Below are 24,076 nucleotides of genomic sequence, written 5' to 3' on the forward strand. Positions count from 1 at the left end.
CAACAAAAGGAAAGGATGCATTTGCGAATGTTGAGTTCCCTTAAGCAGAAATGTCAAGATGTACTGAAAAAACGGAATCTGACTCAAGAAGACTTGAAAATAAACATCTTTGCTGTTAAAAGGAGACTCTATGAACGTGATTGGTGTAAGACATGTGATGGGAGACATAAATACAAACTGTATAATATTATGGCACTGGAAAATAAGAAACAGGGTACTCTTTCCAGCTATTTACAGATTTTTCCAGATGCAAGATATAAAAATGCTTTTCTAAGATTGAGAGTAAACCTGATCCTTACGAGAGATTACAAGCATCAGGAGTATTGCTCCAAATCCATCAAATATTTGTAGATTCTGTGAACAACTCTTAGAAATAGAGTGCCTGAAACATGTTATGGTAAACTGGCCCCTGCTACCATGTTTGCGATTGAATTTATTTTTAGAGCTTTATGTTATGATAAATGGCTAAATACTGATGAATTGTGGGGAAGCCAGTACAGTGGGAATAACAATGTCCTAATAATAGCAGTTGTACATTTTCTTAGAAAGATACATTTAATTGTTTTTAAAATGTAAATTCCCACTGATTTATATTTTAATCTATAGGAATGTTTTTTGTATAAATCGTATTTATACAATATAGTTTAGTATATGCATTATGCAGTCATTTATCAAATATGTTTCATTTTTAAGAAATTAATTTTTTGTAAAATTGTAACTTTATATCCTTTTTTCTCTTTTATGAACTGTGCAAGTTTTGAACTAACCAACAAATACAGCTCAGCTCCTGGGGCAGATCCACACATCTGTGGGAATGCACTCGAGTTACTTTCAAAATGGCAGACAGACTTCTTAAAGCCACAGTTCTGCCTATACGTTCATTACTTCCACCGGGTCACAAAATAATGGATCCACAATGTCTTTTCAAAACGTACCATGGAAAAACCAAAAGAGTAACCAGACACACCTGAAACTTCTAACCCTGGGCCCAACCCTGAGGGGTGGAGAAGATCAAAGAAAAAAGGGAAGGCAAGAATTAATTTTTGCTGGGTGGGCACGTGCGCAGGAGAAAAACAGATTTTGGTGTGAGTTGAGTAAGGAGGAGGGGAAAGTATAAGGAAATGAAGGAGGGATGAAGATTGTGAGCAAGAGAGAGCAGCATATTCTGGAAGATGAAGAACATCCGAGGGCGGGGGTTGGAGAGCAGCAAATGGAGGACGATGTAGATCATCAGAGGGTAGAAGAAAGGAGAATAACATGTAGAAGAAGGTAATGAACCAGAGGGGTGAAGATGTTATGCAGCAGGTAGAGGAAGGTGGAGAACAGCTGGTGGGAATTAGAGGCAACCAGAAGTTGGGAGGAAGGAAGCGAACATTAGGGATTAGCAACTGGGGAACAGGAGGATGAGGAGCGGCCTTTTAAGAGCAGAACTACTCAGAAGTGGAAGTTGCACAGGGGCATGCACTTCCTGAGGCAGGAGCTATGTTTAAAGCAGATTCCACAGTGTGAGGGGGAATAAGAATGTGATGGCACGATGAGGAGGGCCAGGATCAGTGCAGGTTTAATGAAGCAGGGCCAAGGGTAGCTATCAGGACCCCATGTAGGGAAGGTGATAAGACCATCAAAAACCTAAATCTGGAAAATGGGGGCCAAAGAGCAGGTATGGCTTTTCCATGCCAGAGCAAGTAAAATGACAGCTTTTGTTATACCTTGTGGCCAGTATGCTGCGACAGCTACAAGGACTTGAGATGGTCACCTCACCACTGCGGCCAAAGAGATGACCAGAAAAGTCTTGTGACAAAAAAGTGACCAAAGGACTGAGTGTTGGGGATTTTCCCTCAAAATCCTAATGAACTGCGGAACTGGAGTCTTTTTTGTTGCTCAGGTTGATCATTGAGTAACTGAAGCTGTGGAGAAGCTATTGATTTCATTTGTGGTGGTCTGAGACTGAAATCGAACATCCGTTAATCTGTTCTCTCCCCCTCAATTTTCATTACATACAAGTTACGAGAGCATTTCAGAACTGATTGGGGGAGATATGCTTACACTAGTAACTTCCTTTCCCCAGAGAGTGACAAGCAAAAGGGGAGGGAATGGAAGATATATATGGGGATCTTACACACGGGTATTGTCACCCATGTTGTTTAACACCTCCACAGGACCTCTGTGAGACGTGGTTTCTTAGATGGTTCACATGATTCCCCAGTACCTGGGTGACACACAGATCTATCTTAAAGTGTCCTCTCCAAATGACATCACCCTCTATCGGGTATGTCACAGTGGTATCTGGATTTTTCTACTTTCTTATAAACTAAGCTTCTTGGAAAACAGATTTATACTGGTACCCTATTCTTCCAAATCCCTATCACCCTTTCAGGAGTAGCTCACCTAACTTGCTTCATTTGACATCACCCCCCACCTGGTGTCCTCTGTCATATCTCTTGGTTTCATAATTAATTCCAACCTAAACTTCAGATCTCATATTTATTGTCCTTCTCAATTTTTTTCTTTCTCAGTTGATTCTTCTCTGGAAGATGAAACCATTAATTCCTCCCTCAGACTGCTGAACCTCGGTCCAGACTTTATTTCTATCCTAACTAGATGGCCTCGATCCAGACATTATGTCTATCCTAACTAGATGGCTGCAATGCCATTTTCATGGGCTTTCTTGCCACTTCTTTGGTTTTTCTGAAAATGGTTCTACACTTAGCGGCTCATTTCATCTCTCTTGTCTGGAAAGTAAAGCATATGACTCCTATTTTAAATTATCTGCATTGGCTTCTTATTCACTTTTGCACATTATTCAAGATTTGGAGGTGGTCGTCGGGCTTCCCCCCTATCTTGATGAGAAACTGATCACCTTTGGAGGTTCTAGACTAATGAGAAGTGCTAATCTTGTACACCTTGTTAAAGCCCCGGTTTCTCCCATCAAGGCTTTTCAGCTGCTGCCCAACATGCTTGAAATGCTATTCCCCCTGATGCAATGGGATTCCATTGATCTTCGCCCATTAGTCATGGAGTTCAGGAGACTATTAAAACACACCCTTTTCAGCTTGCTGTCCCGTAGCTTGCTATTTGCTTTATGTACTGAGCATTTATGGTTATTTATGGTTATTTTCACACTGTGTTCTTGCTCATTTTTAACTATAATATGACTGTTCATTATTATTGATTGATATTTTATTGTGTTTTGATTTTAATAATCTATATATGTAATTTGTATAGTGCCCCACTGCATTGGGCCAGGGTGCACTTCATACATATTTTAAAATAAAATCAACTTAAAATAAATAAGAACGGTAGAACCAGTGAATAAAGAAAATACTTTTGGCTCCTTAATCACTGGTGTGGTGTAGTCTGTTGGTTTATATCCATGTCATTACACAGCTAATGGGATTTGATCTTGTTCAAGGTACTGGTGGTATGCTTGGAATAAAATCTATCAACCAATAAACCCTAGAACACAGGCGAATCTGACTGTATGGTGGCAGGGATAGGATGGTAGGGATGATGTCAAGGTGTTCCAGTAATTATGAAACTAACAACTGCTTTATTATAGCTTATTTTTCATATAGTACTTGCTACTGCAGTTGTTGCGATTTTGCAGCACTGTTAAGACCAGGTGTTACTGTTACCCAATTTATTACTACTCGAAATATTGGTCTAAGATAATAAAAGAATCAGTAACCTGTGTCGGAATTCTTATTTAAATGGTGCAGGAAGAACCCATATGTCAGAAGTGAGTGCTTAACTTTGAGCTATCTGGATTTGGGTTTATGTTTATAGTGAGTGGTTGTTTAATAGTATAATGAAGAAGAATGGTAGGATACACTTTTGTTTTTATGTGTCTTAATGGCAATTCAGGGTGTTTGGATCATGGCTCGAAAGTGCTATACTGCCCAACACCCTTTTTCTGTGATTAAGGGTGGATATGCAGCAAGCTCCCAACCATCCACCAGGAATTGCCTATTAGCTCCTTTTGATAGTTTGTAATTGATGTCCTGGTATCTCTGTGAAGGTGGTTAGTCATATGACTGTGGGGGTTTTGTCAACAATATCGGGGAAGTACTTGTCAGCACTTGACCCTGAACAATGGACAATCATTTAATAGTCAAGGAACAGCAATGTTAATTGGGAGGCAAACTCATTAAAAGCAAATTAAATAAACTTAAAATACTACAGTCATAATATTCAGGTGACCTGAGCCAAAATTCTGAAAATAGCAGAGTTTGTGCAGCTCATTCTGTGAACCCCTAAACAAGACAACAGCAAGCCACTTCCCTTCCTTACCAACAGAGACAAGGACATCTTTTGGCTTCAGCAAATTTCCTGCTTCATCATCAAAGCAGTGCGCTGCACTCAGGATCCATTTTTTCCCAATCACAGAGCCTCCACAGAAATTGCCCTAAAACACATCATGGCATGAGAATTAAACTCTTGTAATGAAACCTAACAGAAAAGTTTTCACTTGAAAATAAATATTCTGACAGGGATAATACAATACAATGATACTGATAATAACCCCCAGGAGTCTGAAAACAAAAGCCATATTTGTGATGATCTATCCTTCAAATCTGACAATATTCTACTAGTTTGCATGAAAGATCCCCTACACTTTGCCCTTTGTGCACACAATACACGTGAAACCCTCAAATAATGTGGTTTTCATGCAATTTCAAATGATGACCTCTTAGCCAAACATTATTAACCAAATATTGTAAACACACACACCACAAACACATCTTTTGTATTCTATCACAAAGGGTGCACCATACTGAGTCTTACAGGAAGAGAGATGTAAGCCTGCCATGGCCAATCCCCAACTGAAGCCTTTGTTCCCTTAAAAATGCGTCCCAAGGGCCTTTCCACAATGGTACCTTGTACTCCACACTTAGAATAGAGATCAACAGGATCTGAAAAGAATAGGGAAGAACTATTGTAAGGTATTTGGGCATTTCAGTTCCTGGTACATACAGTACATTTATTATACAAATCAGTTTTTATTTGATTAGCACAAGTGCCACTTTGGCGGAGTAAAAGAATACATACATTTACAACAGATAAACAATTAAAATAAAACTAATAAAATATATAATTTCAACATCTTAGATAAAAGCTTTTAAAATGTGTGTCTCTCTTTTTTTCCATGGTGATTTTGTCATAATAGCTAGTTTAAAGCTACCTACAACCAATAAAACATATAATAGCCCCTTCTTACTGCTGGGTCAGCAAACAATCATCATACACTTAGATTAATCTGCCTCACAGTTCTTGTAGACCCACATTTCAATATGTCTAAGAAACCAAATCTCTCCTTATGGTCTGTGCAGGCTTTAGGTAACTAGCTATTGTGGCACAATCTCCTGCCTGGCTATGGGGACATTTAGGGGGAAGACCAACGGGGTTGGGTACCTCCCCAAAATACCAGTTGATGGCCTTTGGGTTGGTTGCCCACCCTTAGTCTCTGTCATGGCAGGGAAACGCTCACATGATGCCCAACAAATCCTGTACAGTGACGAATTAGAATGACTGACAACAGTGACGCAAAGTTTCCGTACCCGTCAACACTAGTCATGTATATGTTCATGGTTGTTATACAGTTAGCGACCCTGTCCCTTTCAAAGAAGATCTGTGAGTTAAAGAAGGTAACCGCAGCTACAACATGGAACTCAGAATGACATTTTAAGCAAAATGTTATTTCTTTTAGAAGTTAATTTATATCAATTTTGATAAGCCTGTCATTTTGACATTTAAAAGAAGTTAATTTGCAATTAAACCTCAAACCAGTGAAGGTTCATACCTGATATCCTATAGTTATGTAATTTCATTTTAGTAACTCAACAACATGCAATTAGGATATTTAATTATACAAAGTTACAGAAGAATATGCCATGATTTCTGAAGTATAAGATCAATATTAAAAATATCATAAATAGAGAATCATATGCAATGAACAATAAACATAAATATGTAGGAGAAACATGAGAAATTCAAAAACAGCACACAAATCGTAGACTAAGACTCAATGCATAACACACAGAAACTGCAATAAAAGGGGGAAAATGTAACCAAACACTTCATATTATCAGTTGCAGTAGCAAGGGTCCACATCAAATAGATATTTTGGCATATGATTTTTTACACACCTTTGTCATGACCATAAAAACTCCATAATGGATCCTGCATGGATAAGAAGCATTAAGAATATTAAAAAGAATAACTTTAAAAAAAATGAAACTAATGTGCACTGAATGAGCAATGATCAGAGAGATACTAGAAAAGAAAGACATATACTTACAGTCAGGCATTGAGGGGATGAAGGCTCAAAGGGAGAGAAATATAAGTGTAATGCCCAATATTAAAAAGCTAGTTTTAATAGTAAACCTGTAAGTGTATATATAAGGCCCACAGATTGTGTGAACCTCTAATTTGGAACCAATTAATGACTAATTACCTCAAATTAATAAAGGTAATATGGCCATCATAAAAGGGTGACATATGACGAGACTGGCATCTTACAATTATTAAGTAATTGGAATTGGTTAACTGGCAACATTGTACCTGAACTAACCTCATGGAAAAAAGGCGATGAGGATGACTTGCTTTTATTTAATGAAGATGATGGATACTATGAACTATGTGTCCAGACTGAGACAACGTCCAGGGGTTATGTTCTATATAAAAAATGATACTTGAAAGTGATCTATGGTTCTAAACGTGCATAGTACAAAAACAAATGTAAGTGCCTAGTAAAGTTTAGGCAAACAGTATACGGACAGTTCAAATAAGAATTACAAAAAAGATGGCAAACTTTTTATTCAAGTGCAACACATTCTTCAGTAGGCATTTATGGCTCAACTTTGTAGTCAATGTTTCCAGCATATGGGGTTCAGCTTGATTTTGCATGATTATGAACATGTAAAGGTGTAAGAACTTTGCAGAAAGCCACGTGAAGGTGCTTAATATCATTGAAAACATACTGCAATGTATAAGAAGAACAACAGCTTGAAATGGACAGTGAAAGTGAAATAAAGAGGCGGAAAACGATTTTTTGTGTATAATGTAGTATAACGTGTAGGAAGTGGTTATTCAGAATGTATCAAATTATACTGGTTTAATAATGCTCTGGCATAGTATGATATGTGACTTGATATAGGTTAGATTTGTTAGACAATTGGGTTAAGTAGTGTTTGTCAACACATTAGATGATTAAATGTGAAGCTGGTGTTAACCATGAAATGATAATAAGACTGGGTGGCAGACATAGGGTTTGCATACCAATATAGTGTCCAAGCAAATGTGTAAGACAGATGTTACTGGGACATGCAAATAGTAAAGCATATAATACTGTGATTGATCCTTAAAACTGATGGTTAATGATTTCATGCAGTAGTTTATTGTTGTTTCTTGAAACATGATTGCCTTTGTATATTTGGACAAGTTGGCACTGAATCTACAATCCAACCTAAAATATCATTTTCACTATGCTTACGTTCACCATAGTATTTTACCAATAGTGCTTCAAGATTTCTACATTGGTTCCATGACTTGTGTTCAGAGATCCCAGTTTGAACACATTTCTTGGTCTGACCAATATGTCTGAGGCCATGAGGCACTCAATGAAATATATTGCCCTTTCCGTTTTACAGTTAGTTACCCATGGCCAGCATTGGACGTGGGACCAACATGCAGCGAAAGAAGTTTCGCGTATTTCGGTAAGCAGTGCTTGCTAAGTCACAATAAGTGATGGGTCGTACTTGTAGCCTGGCATTCATAGATCACAAGTTGATATAATGTGTCTTTCAATGTAATTATGGGCATGTTTGAGTGCCACAGCAGGCACAAAAGCCAGATAAGATGCAAGTGATAAGCTTGACAGTGTGAACACGGGATCACAGAGAGATAATAGAACAGTAAATTAGTCATGGATTATATGTTAGAAGCAGATTAGGAATTCGTTTTTGGAAATAGATGTGATAATGTTTTCCTTGTGCAGCTACAAGACAAGACGGTCTCTCCAGTGAACAGAGAAGGCCAATGTAAGTGTATAATCCACTTCTGGGTGTCATAGAACTAATTTAGAATCACACATAGAGGTTGGTGATGGATCACAATACAATAGACTAAATGTGATCATATGGGTTGCTAGCAGATACCGGCGGAAGTGAAAACTTAAGGGTGGACGAACTGAACTATATTGAAGTCAAGCATTTTCTTAGTGAACTTTCAGTCAGCACATGAACCACAAGGCTAATGTCCATTTAGACAATCCGAGTTACATTTAATTTAGGATGAATTTCACATTGGTGTCTAGACTTCACCAACTGCTCTTTCAAATTCCTTCCTCTCTTTTAATGCAAAGAAAGGAATTTCCTCTATCGGTAAGGGTAATTGAACCAATGATTGGTAATTGAACTAATTAGCAACATTTACGGAAGATATTCTTGATACTTTGAATGACACAGACCCTTTTCACTTAAGTACCCATAGGAATTTTTGGTGTTAGCAGAAATTCAAATGAGGTGGTATTGTTATGAGCTTTTTAGTGTAATTTTGAAGTGCTAAGCATTCGTCCAACATCAGTGCTTGATTTTGATAAACTTGAAGGAAACTACAGTTCCTACGGATGTGCAGGTATTCAGAATATGTTCAATTATTCGAAAGTGAACAGGGGTGATAACTGCAATAGTATAACACATATTCCTATCTGTTTCTTTACGATTAGGAATTCATATTAGCTGTTCTTGTTCATTTCATAATAATGTCCAAAAAATGTATTTGTGGGGGCGTGGCTTGGAACCGCAGTGCGAGGCATGGCTCCTCACTAGCTCCCATCCGAGGCCTGACATCCTACGGCATTGCAGCAATGGAAAGCACACAGCTTTCATAAAAAAGCACACCAGGTTGAGGGAAAGTACTTATCCCAGCTGACTGGAGTAAGGAATCCCCTACATGCTGCATCACTGAGCTGCGGTCCTCTGTAGCAAGTCGCGGTGCTGCCTGCTGAAAATCCAAGATGGCGTCCGGGGCTCGAACGCTGAGAACCCTGGGCAACTGAGACCCCAGGGGGGTGGAGGAGGACCCTTGCACTGCTCCACAGCAGCCTCAGACTGAGGACCCCCCCAGAATGGTTCCACACACGAAGTGGGAGCCCCCGCGTTATGAGGGGCTTGATGACATGCCCAGACCAGGAACCGACACAGAGGAGCTCCTCTGAGAGTGATTGGGGCAACGCACAGCAGGGATGGTGCAGCCGATATAATATGGGGGATAACTACACAATCAGTGCATAAGCAGCCTTTGGTCCTGACACAAGCAGCCTACTCCCACTGGAGACGGCACAGGCAGCCCCTGCATAGCCCCCCCCAACGCAACTGCTCAACAAGCAGAGGAGGAACACTCGCCACACCAGGAATCAGAGGACAACAGCTCAGGCACCCACAAAGAGACGGGGCCCTGGGACCTCTGAAGCAATAAGGCATAACCGCCCACCACTGCCCCAGGGGATCTGCTCACGCCCCAAAATTGAAGTAGAGGGCCAGAGCTAAAACAGGAGGCTCCCACTGAGGGTTACCCCAAAGGAAAAGAGGCCCGTAACTCACCAAAATCGAGCCCCTGCCTCAACACGCCTTTCCCTTAAGTTGCTGGCACAAGAAAGGAACATGCAAGGAAGGCAAGTGCAGTGAATTCCATGCTGCTGGAGGCCCTGCACGACCCATCCCATCGAAAGGTACCCAGGGCCCTAGGGAGAAAAACATGCCTAACCGCACGGAACCACGCGGGCGAAGGACCTCCTCTCCGAGCACGAAGGGGAGAAATGGCAAAGGCCCCCAAAACTACAAAACAAACTGACATCTCTGCGCTGCTCTGGGCACCCACTGGAGACAAAGGGAAGAAAGGGGAGCGATCCAAAGCAATGTCACAAGCAAGAGACTGTGAGACACGCCCCCGCCACCAACTCAAGCTCTCACCAAAACAGATTTGCAAGACCTCCTAGCAGCCATGACTAAGGAATACCAAAGAGGTAAGGAAGAGCTCATGAAAAGAATATTGAGCCTAGACAAGCGCATGCACAAGGTGGAAAACAGAATGGCAGAGACAGAGTCAACGAAATCTGGGAGGGAGCAGACAGAATTACCGCACTGGAGGTCAGATGTGAAGCTCTGGAAACCAAGCAAGAAGACGCTGAAAACCGCTCCCGCCATAATTACATCTGATTACGCAGAATCCCAACCTCCATTATGGACGCAGAGCTGGGTAATTTCACCCGGGACCTCTTCAGGTTCATCCTAATGCTCCCAGATAGCGCCCCGCTAGAACTAGACAAAGTGCACTGAACCAGGGGTAGACAAGCACCAACCACGCCAACCACTCCACCAGACGTCCTGGCAAGAGTCCACTTTTACAGGGTCAAGGAGGAGATTATGTAGGAAGCCAGGAACACCACACGCATACAATTCTGAGATGATTCAATCTACCTATACCAAGACCTCGCAGCTGCCACATTACTAAAAAGGAAATCCTTAAAACCGTTAACAGAATGGCTGCGAGACAGAATGGTGCTCTACCGCTGGGGCATCCCCACTGCACTGGTGTTGCATCTGGAAGGTAAACAATGGCAAATTCGTACATGGAAGGAGGCTGAAAAGCTACTGCACCCAGCAGGGGAAAACAACACCAACAGGACGATACACCACTCAAAGAGGACTCATCGAAGTGGACTACGCAGCCCTGGACGCGGCTAGACAGGAGAAGGCGGTTCAAATGCCCATCTCAAAGAGGCAAGAAAGGTGCCAAGTGTTGAGAGGGAATACTTCATTGACAAAAAAGAACTACCCAATCTGGCCGCCCGCAGGCACCCCTAATGCTTCTGACTGAACTATGGCAGCACGCACCCCAAAAATGGGAAGAGGGACCACTGGAATGAAGAATTGACGCAGTGTCAATGGGGGCCAAGAACGTGAAGGACATCCGAAAACAAAGGATGTAATTGCAAACAGCATTGCTGGAGCCAACGCTAAGCTTTCAGGTGTTAACCAATGGGCACAGGGTGTCCACAAAAGGTTGGTTGTCGGGTTCTGAGCCGGATGTCCCGAGACTTGTGGGCTGGTCTCTGAGACTCGACTCTTGTTTGGGGGGGGGGTGGTGGCCTAGGGGGGGTGCTCCCATAGTTATGTTAGTAGGGGGGGAAATTGGTCGGGAAGGGGCCAAACCAGAGACATAAAGCAACAACACAGGAGGAGACATAGCATGGGGGTCCAGAGCTCCCGCACATGGGACAGAGGTCGGAAGCTAGAACCCAGGAGAAAACAATACAAACATGGTGACAGATGCGACTAGGGAACTTTGCATGGTTTCCTGGAATGTGCAAAGCCTTAATTTTCCTGGGGAAATGTAAATCGGTGGAGCGCAAATTAACCGAACTTGCGCCAACGTAGCCTGCATGCAAGAAACACACCTTCTAGTGAAAGATGATAATCGCAACCACTTTAGGAGATTCAACAAATGCTATTTTGCTACAGTGGGGGAGAAAAAGCTCTTTAGCAGGGAAGTACCACTGACGCAGGTGACGGTGAAAAGAGACCCAATGCAGAGTTTCTTATTGATCAAGGGTTACCTACTAGAGCAAGCCCTAACATTTGCCTCCATCTATTGCCCGAACAGCGCCCAGGACCGGTTTCTCCACTCTATCCTACCGGACATAGTTGTATTCACGGAAGGCTGTCTCCTGATAGGGGGGACTTTAACCTGGTCCCCAACCCAAACAGTGACAAGACCATGCCACATCGAAGAAGATTTTGCGAAAGCAATTGGATTTGCAGAATTCCTGAGGGAAACAGGGTCAGTAGAAGTTTGGCGACTCTCCAGCGAGGGAGCGCGCAACTATACATTTGATTCCCATGTCCACAAAGGCCTCTCCAGAATAAACTTAATCCTAATGTCCACCAAGTTATTCCCCTTCCTTGAGGAAGTCCAGATACACCTGATGGTGATCTCTGGTCACGCCCCAATGCAGGCCTGGGTCAGGGTATGCAGACTCCCAAGCACACTGCAACGGCATTGGAAGATGCAAGACTCACTATTGCAAGATGAGGTATTCAAAGAGGAAGTATCCAATGCCCTCACTCACTACTTTGGGGAAAACTCCTCAGTGGGATGCTCGGAAGCAGTAGTCTGGTATGCCATGAGGCCAGTGATCAGGGGAGTGGTAATAAGGTGTGCTGCAGCACAAAAAAGGGTGGGGCAATTGCAGCAGCACAGGCAGGAGAAGGTAGCGGCCATGGATGGTAGCGGGAATGGTGTACCACCATTCAAGATGCCCTAGCTGCTAAGATTGCTCTTCTGCAAAACAAAATAATATCTAAAAGGCAACTATTAGCCGATAAAGCTGCCACCAGCAACTCCCACACAAAATCCGAGATCACCAACCCACTATTTTACTTCACCCCAGTCACCCAAGAACTAGTGTTTGACATGATTAACAAACTCAAAGCCTCTAATTGTAAAGGAGACACCGTCTCAGCACAAGTAGTCAATTCATGTGCCCATACCCTCACACCTATTATAACCAACTTTGTTAATGAATCCTTCAACTCGAATTTGGTCCCAGCTAGCATTAAAGAAGCCTGGGTCACCCCTCTCCTAAAAAACCTATGTTAGATCCCGCTGTGCCCACAAACTACCGGCCAATAACGACAGTACCATTTTTGCTCACAATCTTAGATAAGATAGCCTATACTCAAGTCCAAGCCCACTTGGAAAGTAATCAGCTCCTTGGAACTAGACAATCTGGCTTCAGGCCTAACCACAGTACGAAACGGCTCTCCTTGATTTAAAAATTCAGATTTATACCATCAGGCACGCAAGTAAACTCTGCATTCTCCTTCTGTTGGACTTATCTACAGCGTTCAACCTTGTTGATCACAATATACTGTGCTCCACCTTAGCTAAGGATTTCAACTTTCCAATGGTGCCACCATGTGGGTGAAATCATTTCTAGCTGAACGAACATCCAGAGTGTCGATAGGTGAAGAAGCTGCAGATCCTATCCCAGTCCCCATTAGAGCACGCCAAGGATCATGCCTTTCACCTACCCTTTAAACGCATACACAAAGCTTCTCTTCTCGTCCTTAGACAACATGTGTGTCATCTAAGGATGAGCGGAGCGGGTGCGAGCAGTCGCCGTTAGCCCTGTGTGCCCAGACTTCAGGCTAAGCCCTGCCAGGACCCGTGGGCCTCCTGTGAGTGTTGTGTTTATTTAAAAAAAAAGAACTGAATTGTTTTTACTCGCGCTCCGAGCGCGTTGTACTGCCCCCTGCCCCCTCCCCCTGCAGCTACTTCCTGGTCCTCCTCGCCCTTCCCGCCTCCCTGCCCGCCCACCCCCCTCTGATTGGGCCTCTCCTAGTCCCTCAAGGACTACACGACGACTGCTCTCACCCTTGCTTCTTTGATGAGCGGAGCGGGTGCGAGCAGTCGCCGGTAGCCCGGTGTGCCCAGACTTCAGGCTAGGCCCTGCCAGGACCCGTGGGCCTCCTGTGAGTGTTGTGTTTATTTTTAAAAAGAAATAACTGAATTGTTTTTACTCGCGCTCCGAGCGTGTTGTACTGCCCCCTGCCCCCTCCCCCTGCAGCCACTTCCTGGTCCTCCTCTCCCTTCCCAAAACCCTGCCCGCCCACACCCCCTCCCCTTCCTCTCCTCCTTCTGCCTTAAAACTTACCCTCCTGGGCAGCCCCCCTTCCCGGCAGCCCCCTCGGCTAAGGGCCCCTTAGGCAAAGGGCGGCTCCTACAGTTGCGGCTCCCGTTGTGTCTGCAGGTTTCCGCAGGGGAAGCCAGGCGCCGTTTCATCATTGTTAGCTCCACCTGCTCTCCCGGCCCACCCCACCTACACCCGTGTCACTTCATTACGCATTGTGCCTATACTTACTGTTGTTTCTGCAATGTGGTAAACTAGGCCTTTTTCTTCCCTCTCAGGATTCTCAAAATTAGGTGGCCTCTCCACTGGTTACCTAATACGCATTTACTGTTGTTCTGCAATATTGAGCATTGTGAGATCTGTAACCCTGAGAGTTCCTCCTACTGCACTACTGGCTTGCCGCTTGCTATCTTGTCCGCTTGCTCTTGTCTGTCTTCCCCCTCTCCTCTCCCTCCTATTCTATGGTGCTCTCTATCTCGCCTATCTTCTCTAACTGCTTCTCCATTGACTATCCTGCTCTCCTCACTAAATCTGGTAGGAGAAAGTTTAAAAAGGACATCCTGGTCTCCAACCCAGGCCTCCCTATCGCTGACACCTACACTAGTGCCTCCTCCAAGGAAACTCTCACTGACATCCTCTTTTTCGTGCCTTCACCTGACGTATGGACCCTTCATAAGGTCTCTGTGCTCTCTCCTTTCTCCTCTTCTCCCATTTATGGTGGCACCCGTTGGGATGTCCTCTTGGCCTCCTTCCACTCCTCTAAGGCCATCATTAATGTCTACTCTAATGGGACCGTCTTGGTCCAAGGCCCTCAGGCCAACCTTCACGTCTTTGATAGATGCTTCCTGCGCCTCATCAACTTCCTTTCCTCTCCTGCTGCCCCCCCTCCTCTGTACTCGGCTACCTTGCCTTCCGCCTCCCTCCCTGCCCCCTCTCATGCTCCTTCTTCATCTCCGCAGGGCGTACCTCTGATCTGTACCCCTCCCCGGAAGTCCTTCAAGGATGGCAACCTTCTCCACATTGCCACTCTTAACTCTCGCTCTGCTGTCAAACATTGCTCTGATATCGGTCGCCTTATTGAGGAACTGGACCTTGATGTCCTCGATCTCACTGAGACATGGTTCACGGCCAGCTCTGTCACCAGCTTTGACACACTCCTACCTGAAGGCTACAAGATCCTCTCCGTGCCCAGGCCCAACCGTGCTGGGGGGGGGTGTTGCCCTTATCTTCCCTGAGTGGATTCCTGCCACTGTCACTCCTACGCAGACCTACTCCTCTTTTGAATGCCTTGTCTGCCGACTCTCGCTCTCTCCTAGCCATTCCCTTACTGTGGCTACTATCTATCGGCCACCCGTTCAAATGTCCTCCTTCCTCTCCGAGTGGGGGGACCTCTCCTCCTCACTCCTGTCCTCAACCACTCAACTCCTCTTTCTTGGAGACTTCAACATCCACCTGGATGCCTCCTGTCCCCCCTATGGACACTTTTGCGACTTCTGCGACTCTCTCTCACTCTCTATTCTCCAGTTGGGGCCGACTCATTCTGCAGGGCACACTCTTGATGCTCTGATCTCTTTTGACCTTCCCCTCTCTGTCCCTCTCTCCACTCCTCTCTCCTGGAGTGATAACTTTCTCCTATCCTCCCATCTCACCTTCCCTACCCTCAGGCAAAGCCACCTTCATCACTGCCACCCTCCTTCTCGGTCATCCGACCCATGAAGCACGTGTCAGTTGAGGCTTTTGCAGTCACCTAGTCACCCCTCCTCCCCCTTCGGCTGACTACCACCCTGACACAGCCCTCTACACTCTGCTATATCTGATACTCTGGATATCCTTGCCCCTGTCATGAGAATCCACCTGCAGCCCAAAGCCAAATGTAACTCCTGGTATGACTCGGATCTCATCACCCTAAAATGCAAGTGCAGGGTGGCAGAGAGGAAATGGCGTGCTTCATGTTCATCCTCTGACAAACTGGCCTGCCGCCTGCTCCAAAGGCAATACCGGCTCTCCGTTCTCACCAAGAAGAGAGCCCTTATCCAAGCCTGCATCTCTGCGGCTTCTAAAAATTCGGCCGAACTCTTTAAAATCTGCAAGGAGCTGGCCAACCCTGCTGCAGGCTCTACCTCTCCTGTCCCCTCCCAGGCCCTCTGCACGGCACTGGCCTCTCACTTCATTTAAAAAACTCACTCTCCTCCTATCACCTCCCTCCCTCTATTACCTGCTCTTTCTTCTGGCCCTTCTGCAGCCATCCCTCCTTCTCTGCCTTTCCCCTTTTCTCTGCTGACGAGGTTTCCAGACAAGTCCGATCTATGAAAGTCCCCTCAAAGCAGGTTCACCCCTGTTCCTCCAAAACTATCAAGGACCACATCGACTCCCTGGCTCCTGCCCTGGCTGACTTCTGCAATCACTCCTTTGCCTCTGGAGTCTTCCCATCCCCCCTTAAGCACTCCCTTGTGCACCCACTTCTTAAGAAACCCTCTTCCGACCCCTCCTGCCCGGCTAACTATCGCCCAATCTCCATCACTCCCTTCCTGGGCAAGCTCCTGGAGAAACTGGCCATCTCCCAGCTTAAATCTCCATGTTGAATCTGTTGGTAGTCTTCATGACCATCAGTCTGGCTTCAGAGCTGCCAGAAGCACGGAAACTGCTCTCCTGAACATCCGTGAAGACCTGCTCTCGAACCTTGACTCTAACACTCTGTGTGTTCTCATTTTGCTCGATCTCTCTTCTGCCTTTGATACTGTCAACCATGCCATCCTGCTCAACCATCTCCATGATAACCTGGGTATCACTGGTCAGGCTCTGGTGTGGCTGACCTCTTTCCTCTTCAATCGACCCTCCCAGGTCCAACTGGGGTCCTTCCTCTCTGACATTTTTTTCTCTACCTGTGATGTCCTCAGGGGTCTAATGTCTCTCCAATGCTGTTCAACCAGTATCTGGCACTCCTTGTCCACCGCATCGCCGCTCTCTGCCCCAACTTTCAGTGCTATGCAGATGATACCCAGCTCATTTTCAGGCTACCCTCGGGTTCCTACTCTCCTTCCCTCATCTCTGAATGTCTGTCTGCTATCCGGGAATGGTGTGCCGCCAATGACCTCTGCCTTAATGCCAGTAAGACTGAGATTCTACTCATCGGCACACCCACTCCCTCCTTCCCTGCAGCTCTCTGGCCGGCCTCTCTTGGCCCTCTTCCTGCTCCTACCTGCAAGGCAAAAAACCTCGGGTCATCTTCGACTCCACACTCTCCTTCTCTCCTCACATATCTGACGTCTCTAAGTCACACTACCAGCTGCACCTCCTCAGAGGTATTCTTCCTTTCCTCTCCTTCCCCCAGAAGCTCACTGTCTCCACAGTCCTGGTTCTCTCTAAGCTGGATTACTTTAACAGCCTCTATCTAAATCTGCCTGCCTCTACTCTCTGCCCTCTGCAACTCATCCAGAACAGGACTGCAAGACTTGTCCTTGGCCTCAAGCCCAGGGACCGTATCTCTCCAGGACTGAAATCTCTACACTGGCTCCCAGTGGCTGCGAGGATTAAGTTCAAAACCCTCTGCATTGTCCACAAGGCCTTCTGGGACCTGAGGCCAAAATACCTTAAACTCTCTCTTCCTAAATATCTTCCTTCTCAAGCTCTTCGCTCATCCGCCATCAACTCCCTCAGGGTCAGCCGCTTCTCCAAGCAATGAGTTGGGGGTAGATCTCGCTCCGCGGCAGGGGCCTCCCTCTGGAACAGCCTTCCTGCCTCCCTGAAACTTGAGGCGAACCATCTCCGGTTCCGGAAGCAACTCAAAACCTTCCTCTTTGCTTCTGCTTTCTCTCCCCCTCTCCCCTGCTAAATTCCTGATTGAAACTGCACTGAATCTGCAACTGGGCCACTCTCCCCTTGCACTGCCTCCCTGGCAACCCCTGCACTGCGGGGCTGTCTCTGTATCCCTACAGCCCCCCTTCCTAGCACTTGTCTGCACTTACCTTGCACTTGCCACCAGCTGGCCCTTATTATTTATCTTGTTATTCTACTACCCCTGTACTGCACTTTACCCTCTCCCTTTTCCCTTGCACTTTTCCCTTCCCCTCTACCCATGCACTTGCGCGATCTGAATGACACATGGCCTTGTAGCATCGTGTCTGTCTTCCCTCTTCCCTTTGTCCCCCCCTCCCTGCCTCATCGCGCCTTGAAACACTTGTGTATAGGCGCGTTACAAATGCCATATCATATGATATCATATCTACACCAACTTTGCAGATGACACCCAGATCCTTATACCTCTTTCAGGTAATTACGCCCAAGACACACTGCCCATCAACCAAATCTATGCCATAATATAAAATTGGGTAGCCTTGAACAGCCTATTCCTTAACGATGAGAAGACAGAGATTCTCATTGTGGGCTCCCAAACCAAAATAAGGGCTCTTCACTCAGACTACTCAGCCATCAACATTGACGGCATGACGTTACCCGTACTTAAGCAAGTTAGAACCCTAGGAGTTTACCTTGATGCTAACCTGACAATGTCCAAACATGTAAGCACACTTTCATCATCCACCTCCTACACCGCCAAACTAATTGCCTTAAGCCGCCAATTCCTGACACCGACCAACTGCATCACCCTTGCCAGAGCTTTGATCTTATCAAAGCTCGACTATTGCAACGTGCTGCTTCTCGGAACTTCCAAAACCAACCTCAATAAATGACAACTATCACAAAATAAAGCATTACGGGCTGCATAAGGAATGAGCACATTCAATCACATCTCTAAGATAAGGAGAGATTCCCACTGGCTGCCCATCAATGCCAGAATGATCTTTAAAACACTATGCATCGCCTTCAAATGCCACTATAAAAAAGCAGCCACTTACTTGAACAATGCCATAGCTCGGGGGCGTGGCCAGTGGGCTCAAGATGGAGACGTGATCCTTCTGAGCTCCCGGGCCGCCAGGAGTATCCTTCAACATCCTTTGGATTGCTGTTAAAACGAAACCTTGCCGATGCACCAAATGAGAGCTGACATCCGCTGCTAAAACCTTCTGAAGTTGTGAAGCTTCATGCTAAGCAGACCCAGAGAAATCCATCGTAGAAAATATCGAGACTGGTGCTGACGAGAATCCAAGATGACCGCTAAGCGCCACGGGAGAGGAGCAGCCACAACGGACTGACACCCTCTGAGGCGGACGGCGCGCTGTGTCGGAGAGAAGCTAGGATCCCAGCGGCGCAGAGGGCGAACGAGCATCTGGTGGCCTCTCGTCTCATCACCATCACAGGCAGACGCAGCTGGGGCGGACGAGGCTACGCGTGGACAGCGAAGCCCCAATTGGAGACCCAGCAGACCTGCGACGGATCCGAGCGGGTGAGCTCTGTTCTCCCCACCTGGCAACCGAACAGACGATTGTGGTCGGAGCGAATCCAGAAGATCGCAGTCTCGAGCGTGGGCAAACCGCGCCACATCTTCGCTGCCTTCTGCTCGAAAGCGGACACTCGCGGGCGCTCCGTGTATCCTAGAGCGCCCGCTGGCACCCTGAGATACCCTGCAAGACACATCGGTAAGGAGAGGGGACGGTGGGGGCAAGGCACTGAACGGAAGGCGCCATATTGCGGGAGGGGAGACCGGACTCCCCCCTCACCTCCCAAGCTCAAGTTGAATACGTGGGCCTAAAGCATGGGCCATAAACCTACCCATAGACTGTCAGAATGAAGAAGTGGGCATAAGGGTGAACCCTGAAATACAGGAAACAGACAACACCCCAAAACGAACTGCCAAGGAAGCAAAAGGCAACATAAAGGGAACGGGACCCAGCCACTATACAGTAGGGCAAGGGGGACCGAACAGGCTTTGGAATTGGCTATTTGGGAAGGAAATAGATCCCCACACTCAGCTTGAGGTTGGAATACAGGGAAAGTGGGAAGAAAGAGGAAGGAGGGAAGCTGAGAACCAACCCATCAGCCGGAGACACCCACCGGTGGTGCAGTGCAATACCACAAAGCATCAGAATACTACAGACAGAGGTATCCACACAGAGATTAAGGAGTCACACAGTGCACCGCACGCCTGAGAAAACAATCTCCTGACAAAGTAGCACCAAACGGACCACCCCACAAGACGACCCAGAACTCTAAAGCCTGCATACTATATAACAACAACAAACAAGCAGACAGTTGCTGCAATGGGTAAGGGTAAGGCAACTACCAAAAAGGTGGTCAATCAGAGCACTATGGAACAATTCACAACTACTACCCTGCCTCCGCCAACAGACTCAGGTAGATCTGAAGACACACAAAATCCTGAAGAAACCCTATCCCTAAGGGATTTGATGAACGCTATTGCCAACTCGCAATCCTCTATGGAAGTCAAAATGGATGTCATCACTACAGAAGTCTCCCTGTTGCGACACGATCTCCAGAAACTCTCATCCCGCACTGGCGAGGCTGAAACCTGTATATCTGTTGCGGAGGATGACCTGAGAAGTATGGGCCAGCAAATGAACAGAGCGCTAGAACGCATTAAAGTACTGGAGAGCAGGGTGGAGGAGGGAGAGGGCAGATCAAGGAGAAACAACATCCGTATTCTTGGACTGCCCGAAAAGACTGAAGGGGAGAGCATGGAACTCTTCCTAGAACAATGGCTGGCCGACCTATTTGCTCCCAAGACTCTATCAACACTGTTCTCAATAGAAAGTGCACATCGGGTCCCAATGGGCACACCAATATCTGGGAAACAACCGAGAACTGTGGTAGCGAAGATCCTTAACTACAGAGATCGGGATGCAATATTGCAAATGGCCAGAACAAAAGGGGAGATAACATACAACGGCTCCAGGATTGGCTTCTTTCCGGATTTCACTAGATAGGTACAGAAGATGAGACAGTCCTTCGACCCTCTCAAGAAGCGCCTACAGACACTCAACGTAAAATATGGCCTCCTGTTCCCTGCGCAATTGAAGATATATCACAATGGCACCACAATACACTTCACTGATCCCAGAGAGGCATGGACCTGGGCCGAAGGAAACCTGAAGGGAGGATGGAACCCACGCAAACGACAAGAAACAAGAAGAAATAGGCCACGCCTAAATGAGCCACCAAACGGACCATCCCACCAGGAAATAGAAGCAAGACCCCAGAGAGAAAACGAATAATAGCAAACATGGATGAAAGATGGAAGAACACATGGCACAAATGACCCACGCAAAAGACGAGAACCGAGAGGAAACAGACCAAGGCTAAATGAGCCCCCACAAGAACTACTTCACCAAGACATGGAAGCGACACCACAAGGATAAGATGAATGAATGCAAGAGCGGGCGAAAGATGAAAATCAATACAACATAAGATTAAGAGATAATCACCTAACAGCCATAGCAACTGGTGAAATGAATGCTGGCGGCCCAAACTCCAGCACGGCACAACCCCCCGAAAAAACACAAAGTGCACACTGAGATATTCCTAATACCAAAGAGACTTTAGCACTGAGTATTAATACAATTAGTTGAATGTTTTGTTCAATGGGCGACAGATGCTTCAGTTGGGGATGGAGTATGGGGAGGGGGAGTTGGGAGTTACACAGGTACTCAATTGGCACTTGGCTCAGCAAGATTACAGTCAGCATAGTATACAGGAAGATTACGAGAGATGACTATCCTCACATAGAAATGAACCCAAAGACCAATGGACACAGCTGGAAATAACGCAAAGAAACTCGCCTTTATGACATGGAACATGAATGGCCTGGGGAACGGTATAAAGCGAAAGCTAGTAATACAATACATAAATCGCCACAATCCAGATATAGTGCTGCTCACCGAAACACATTTGGCAGGCACTGAATGTCACTTATTCAAGAGGACTAAGTACAGGAAGGCAATCCACGCAGGCTTCTCCATGGGCTCGAGAGGAGTATTAATCTTGATAAACAAAAGAATCCCACTCGACATAACCAATGTAACCCAAGACCCTAGTGGCAGATTTGTTTTCATGCAGGGCACACTATGGAATCAAACCCTAGCCATAATGATGGTCTATTCGCCCCCGGCACTTATGACTGCCTTGCTGGAAGAAATCACTCCGTTAATAGCCAATAATCCGGCAGATACACTAGTGGTGGGCGGAGACTTCAACAAAGTAATGAACATCACAGGTGATCGAACACACATAAGAGGGAGAAACCCGATGATACCAACTAAACTTGCCACTTTTACGTCAGCATTGGGCCTAAAGGATGCATGGAGAGACCTGCACCCAACGGAGAGACAATTCTCGTTCCATTCGGGCGCACACGCGTCGATGTCTTGATTAGACTACTTCTTCCTCTCCGGTGAAAACATACACAAGTTGTTGGATGCAACTCTACATCCCTGAGGATATCAGATCACTCCCCACTCACGATACTGCTGGAAACAGAGAGACGCCAGCCTCCGCCGAGGTGGCGATTGAAAGCATACTATCTAGGATTTCCGGAACTAACGGAGAAGATCCGGGAAACAACTACAGAATATTTCGAGCTGAATCAAGACTATGTGGCTGAAAAGGAAATAGTATGGGAAGCATACAAGGCGACTCTAAGAGGCGACATACTGAGCTGGACAACTGCACACAAAAAGGCACATAAGAAAGTAGTTGAGGAGGCAGAAGCAGAGGTGAAACGCGCTGAGACGAAATACACAAGAACGGGAGCAGAGATGGATAACACATCCCTGCAAATAGCACAGAAGAAACTGCACAATGTCACCCTGACATGTGCGAAACAAGCGCATAGAACCAGGCACGCCAGACTTTACGAGACAGGAGATAAGGCCAGCAGGATGCTGGCCTGGTTGGAGAGGAGAGAAGAGGGGCACCACCAAGTGTGCCGCATAAGCGCCACAAACACTGAATGGGCCTCAACTGATCCAGACATCGCAGAAGCATTTGCAACCTACTATGAAACACTATACGCCCCGCCTACGACACCAACGGATCCCAGCATACTGGATTCATTAACCATCCCAACATTAAACGAAACACAGAGAACGCAACTTGAAGCCGAACTTACTGAAGAAGAACTGACAACAGCCATTTCGCAACTCCAAAATGGGAAAACCCCAGGCCCCAATGGATTCCCAGTGGAAGTGTGGAAGAAAATTGGCACTGGAGAGGTGGCATCCCACATGCTAGAAATGTTTGTATGCGCAAAGGAAAAAGGAATCCTACCGCCAGACTTAAGGGAAGCTGCTATAGTGGTGATACACAAGGAAGGCAAACCACCGGACGCTTGCTGCTCCTACCGAGCAATCTCGCTCATAAACACAGAAGCCAAAATACTGGCAAAAATACTGGCCAACAGGCTTCAGACGGTGATACCCTTCCTGGTCCACCCGGACCAATGCGGCTTCATGCCACAGAGATCTACGCAAATTAACATTCACAGACTCCAAGCCGCCATCGAAAAAGCATCATCCCTACAAGATTCACTAGCACTCCTCACTATTGACTTTGAGAAGGCTTTTGATTCGGTCCACTTGGAGGCTCTATGGCACATAATGGGTAAGATGGGATTCGGGATCCACTTCATAAATTGGGTCAAACTCCTATTCAATACCCCGACGGCAGAAATCAGAGTGAATGGCTGGTCCTCACGCAAGATAAAGCTTGGGAAGGGAACCAGACAGGGATGCCCCCTATCGGCGATGTTGTTCGCACTGGCATTTGAACCACTAGCGATAATGCTGAGAGAGTCACGTGCTTGGAGGGGATTTCACTGGGCACAGAACTGGGAGGACAAAGTGTCACTATATGCAGACAACCTCCTTATCTATCTAAGCGATCCAGTAGTTTCTTGCCCCGTTGTCACGAGCATATTAAATACTTGCGGGTCCTTTAGCGGGTTAAAAGTCAATTACACTAAATCCTTATTGTTCCCGATTAAAGGAATAGATGCAGCAGCCCTACACAACTGTCCATATAAAACTGTGCAAGAGTAGTTTAGATACCTTGGAATACAGATCACGACAGACGTAACGCAATATGTAGAGAAAAACCTGCACCCGATAAGAGACAGATTTGTTAATGATGTGAAACACTGGATGTCCCTCCCTCTCACCCTCCTAGGAATGGCTGCCCTATTCAAAATGTTAGCCCTACCCAGGTTCCTATACATCCTGCAGAATGCACCCATGTATATACCAAAACTAGAATTTCGTAAACTAGATGAAACACTTAGGAAACTCCTGTGGAGTGGAGGGCACCCTCGAATCGCACTTAAAACTCTACAGCGCTCCGTATGGGAGGGAGGAATCTGTCTCCCACACCTTCAAACATACTATTGGGCAGCCCAAATGTCAGTGATAAACGACATCCTACATAATGACCCAACATTACTGCACAACAGAGCAGACACTCAGAGAGCAGGGGATCACG

At 46.0% G+C, this 24,076-nt stretch overlaps 1 protein-coding gene across 1 annotated transcript in view; it reads right to left on the bottom strand.

The window, feature by feature from the left end:
• LOC138488129 (complement factor B-like) overlaps positions 1–24,076 on the bottom strand; it is a 1,604,240-nt gene that overhangs the window by 610,612 nt on the left and 969,552 nt on the right. The window contains exons 11-12 of the mRNA XM_069614892.1: positions 4,786–4,913; positions 4,291–4,405 (exon numbers count right to left, since the gene is read on the bottom strand). Coding sequence (XP_069470993.1) covers positions 4,291–4,405; positions 4,786–4,913 — 243 coding nt within the window. The remainder of the gene's footprint in view (positions 1–4,290; positions 4,406–4,785; positions 4,914–24,076) is intronic.

The sequence above is a fragment of the Ambystoma mexicanum genome, chromosome 9, assembly GCF_040938575.1.
Source record: "Ambystoma mexicanum isolate Mex_15411 chromosome 9, UKY_AmexF1_1, whole genome shotgun sequence".
Lineage (NCBI taxonomy): Eukaryota > Metazoa > Chordata > Amphibia > Caudata > Ambystomatidae > Ambystoma > Ambystoma mexicanum.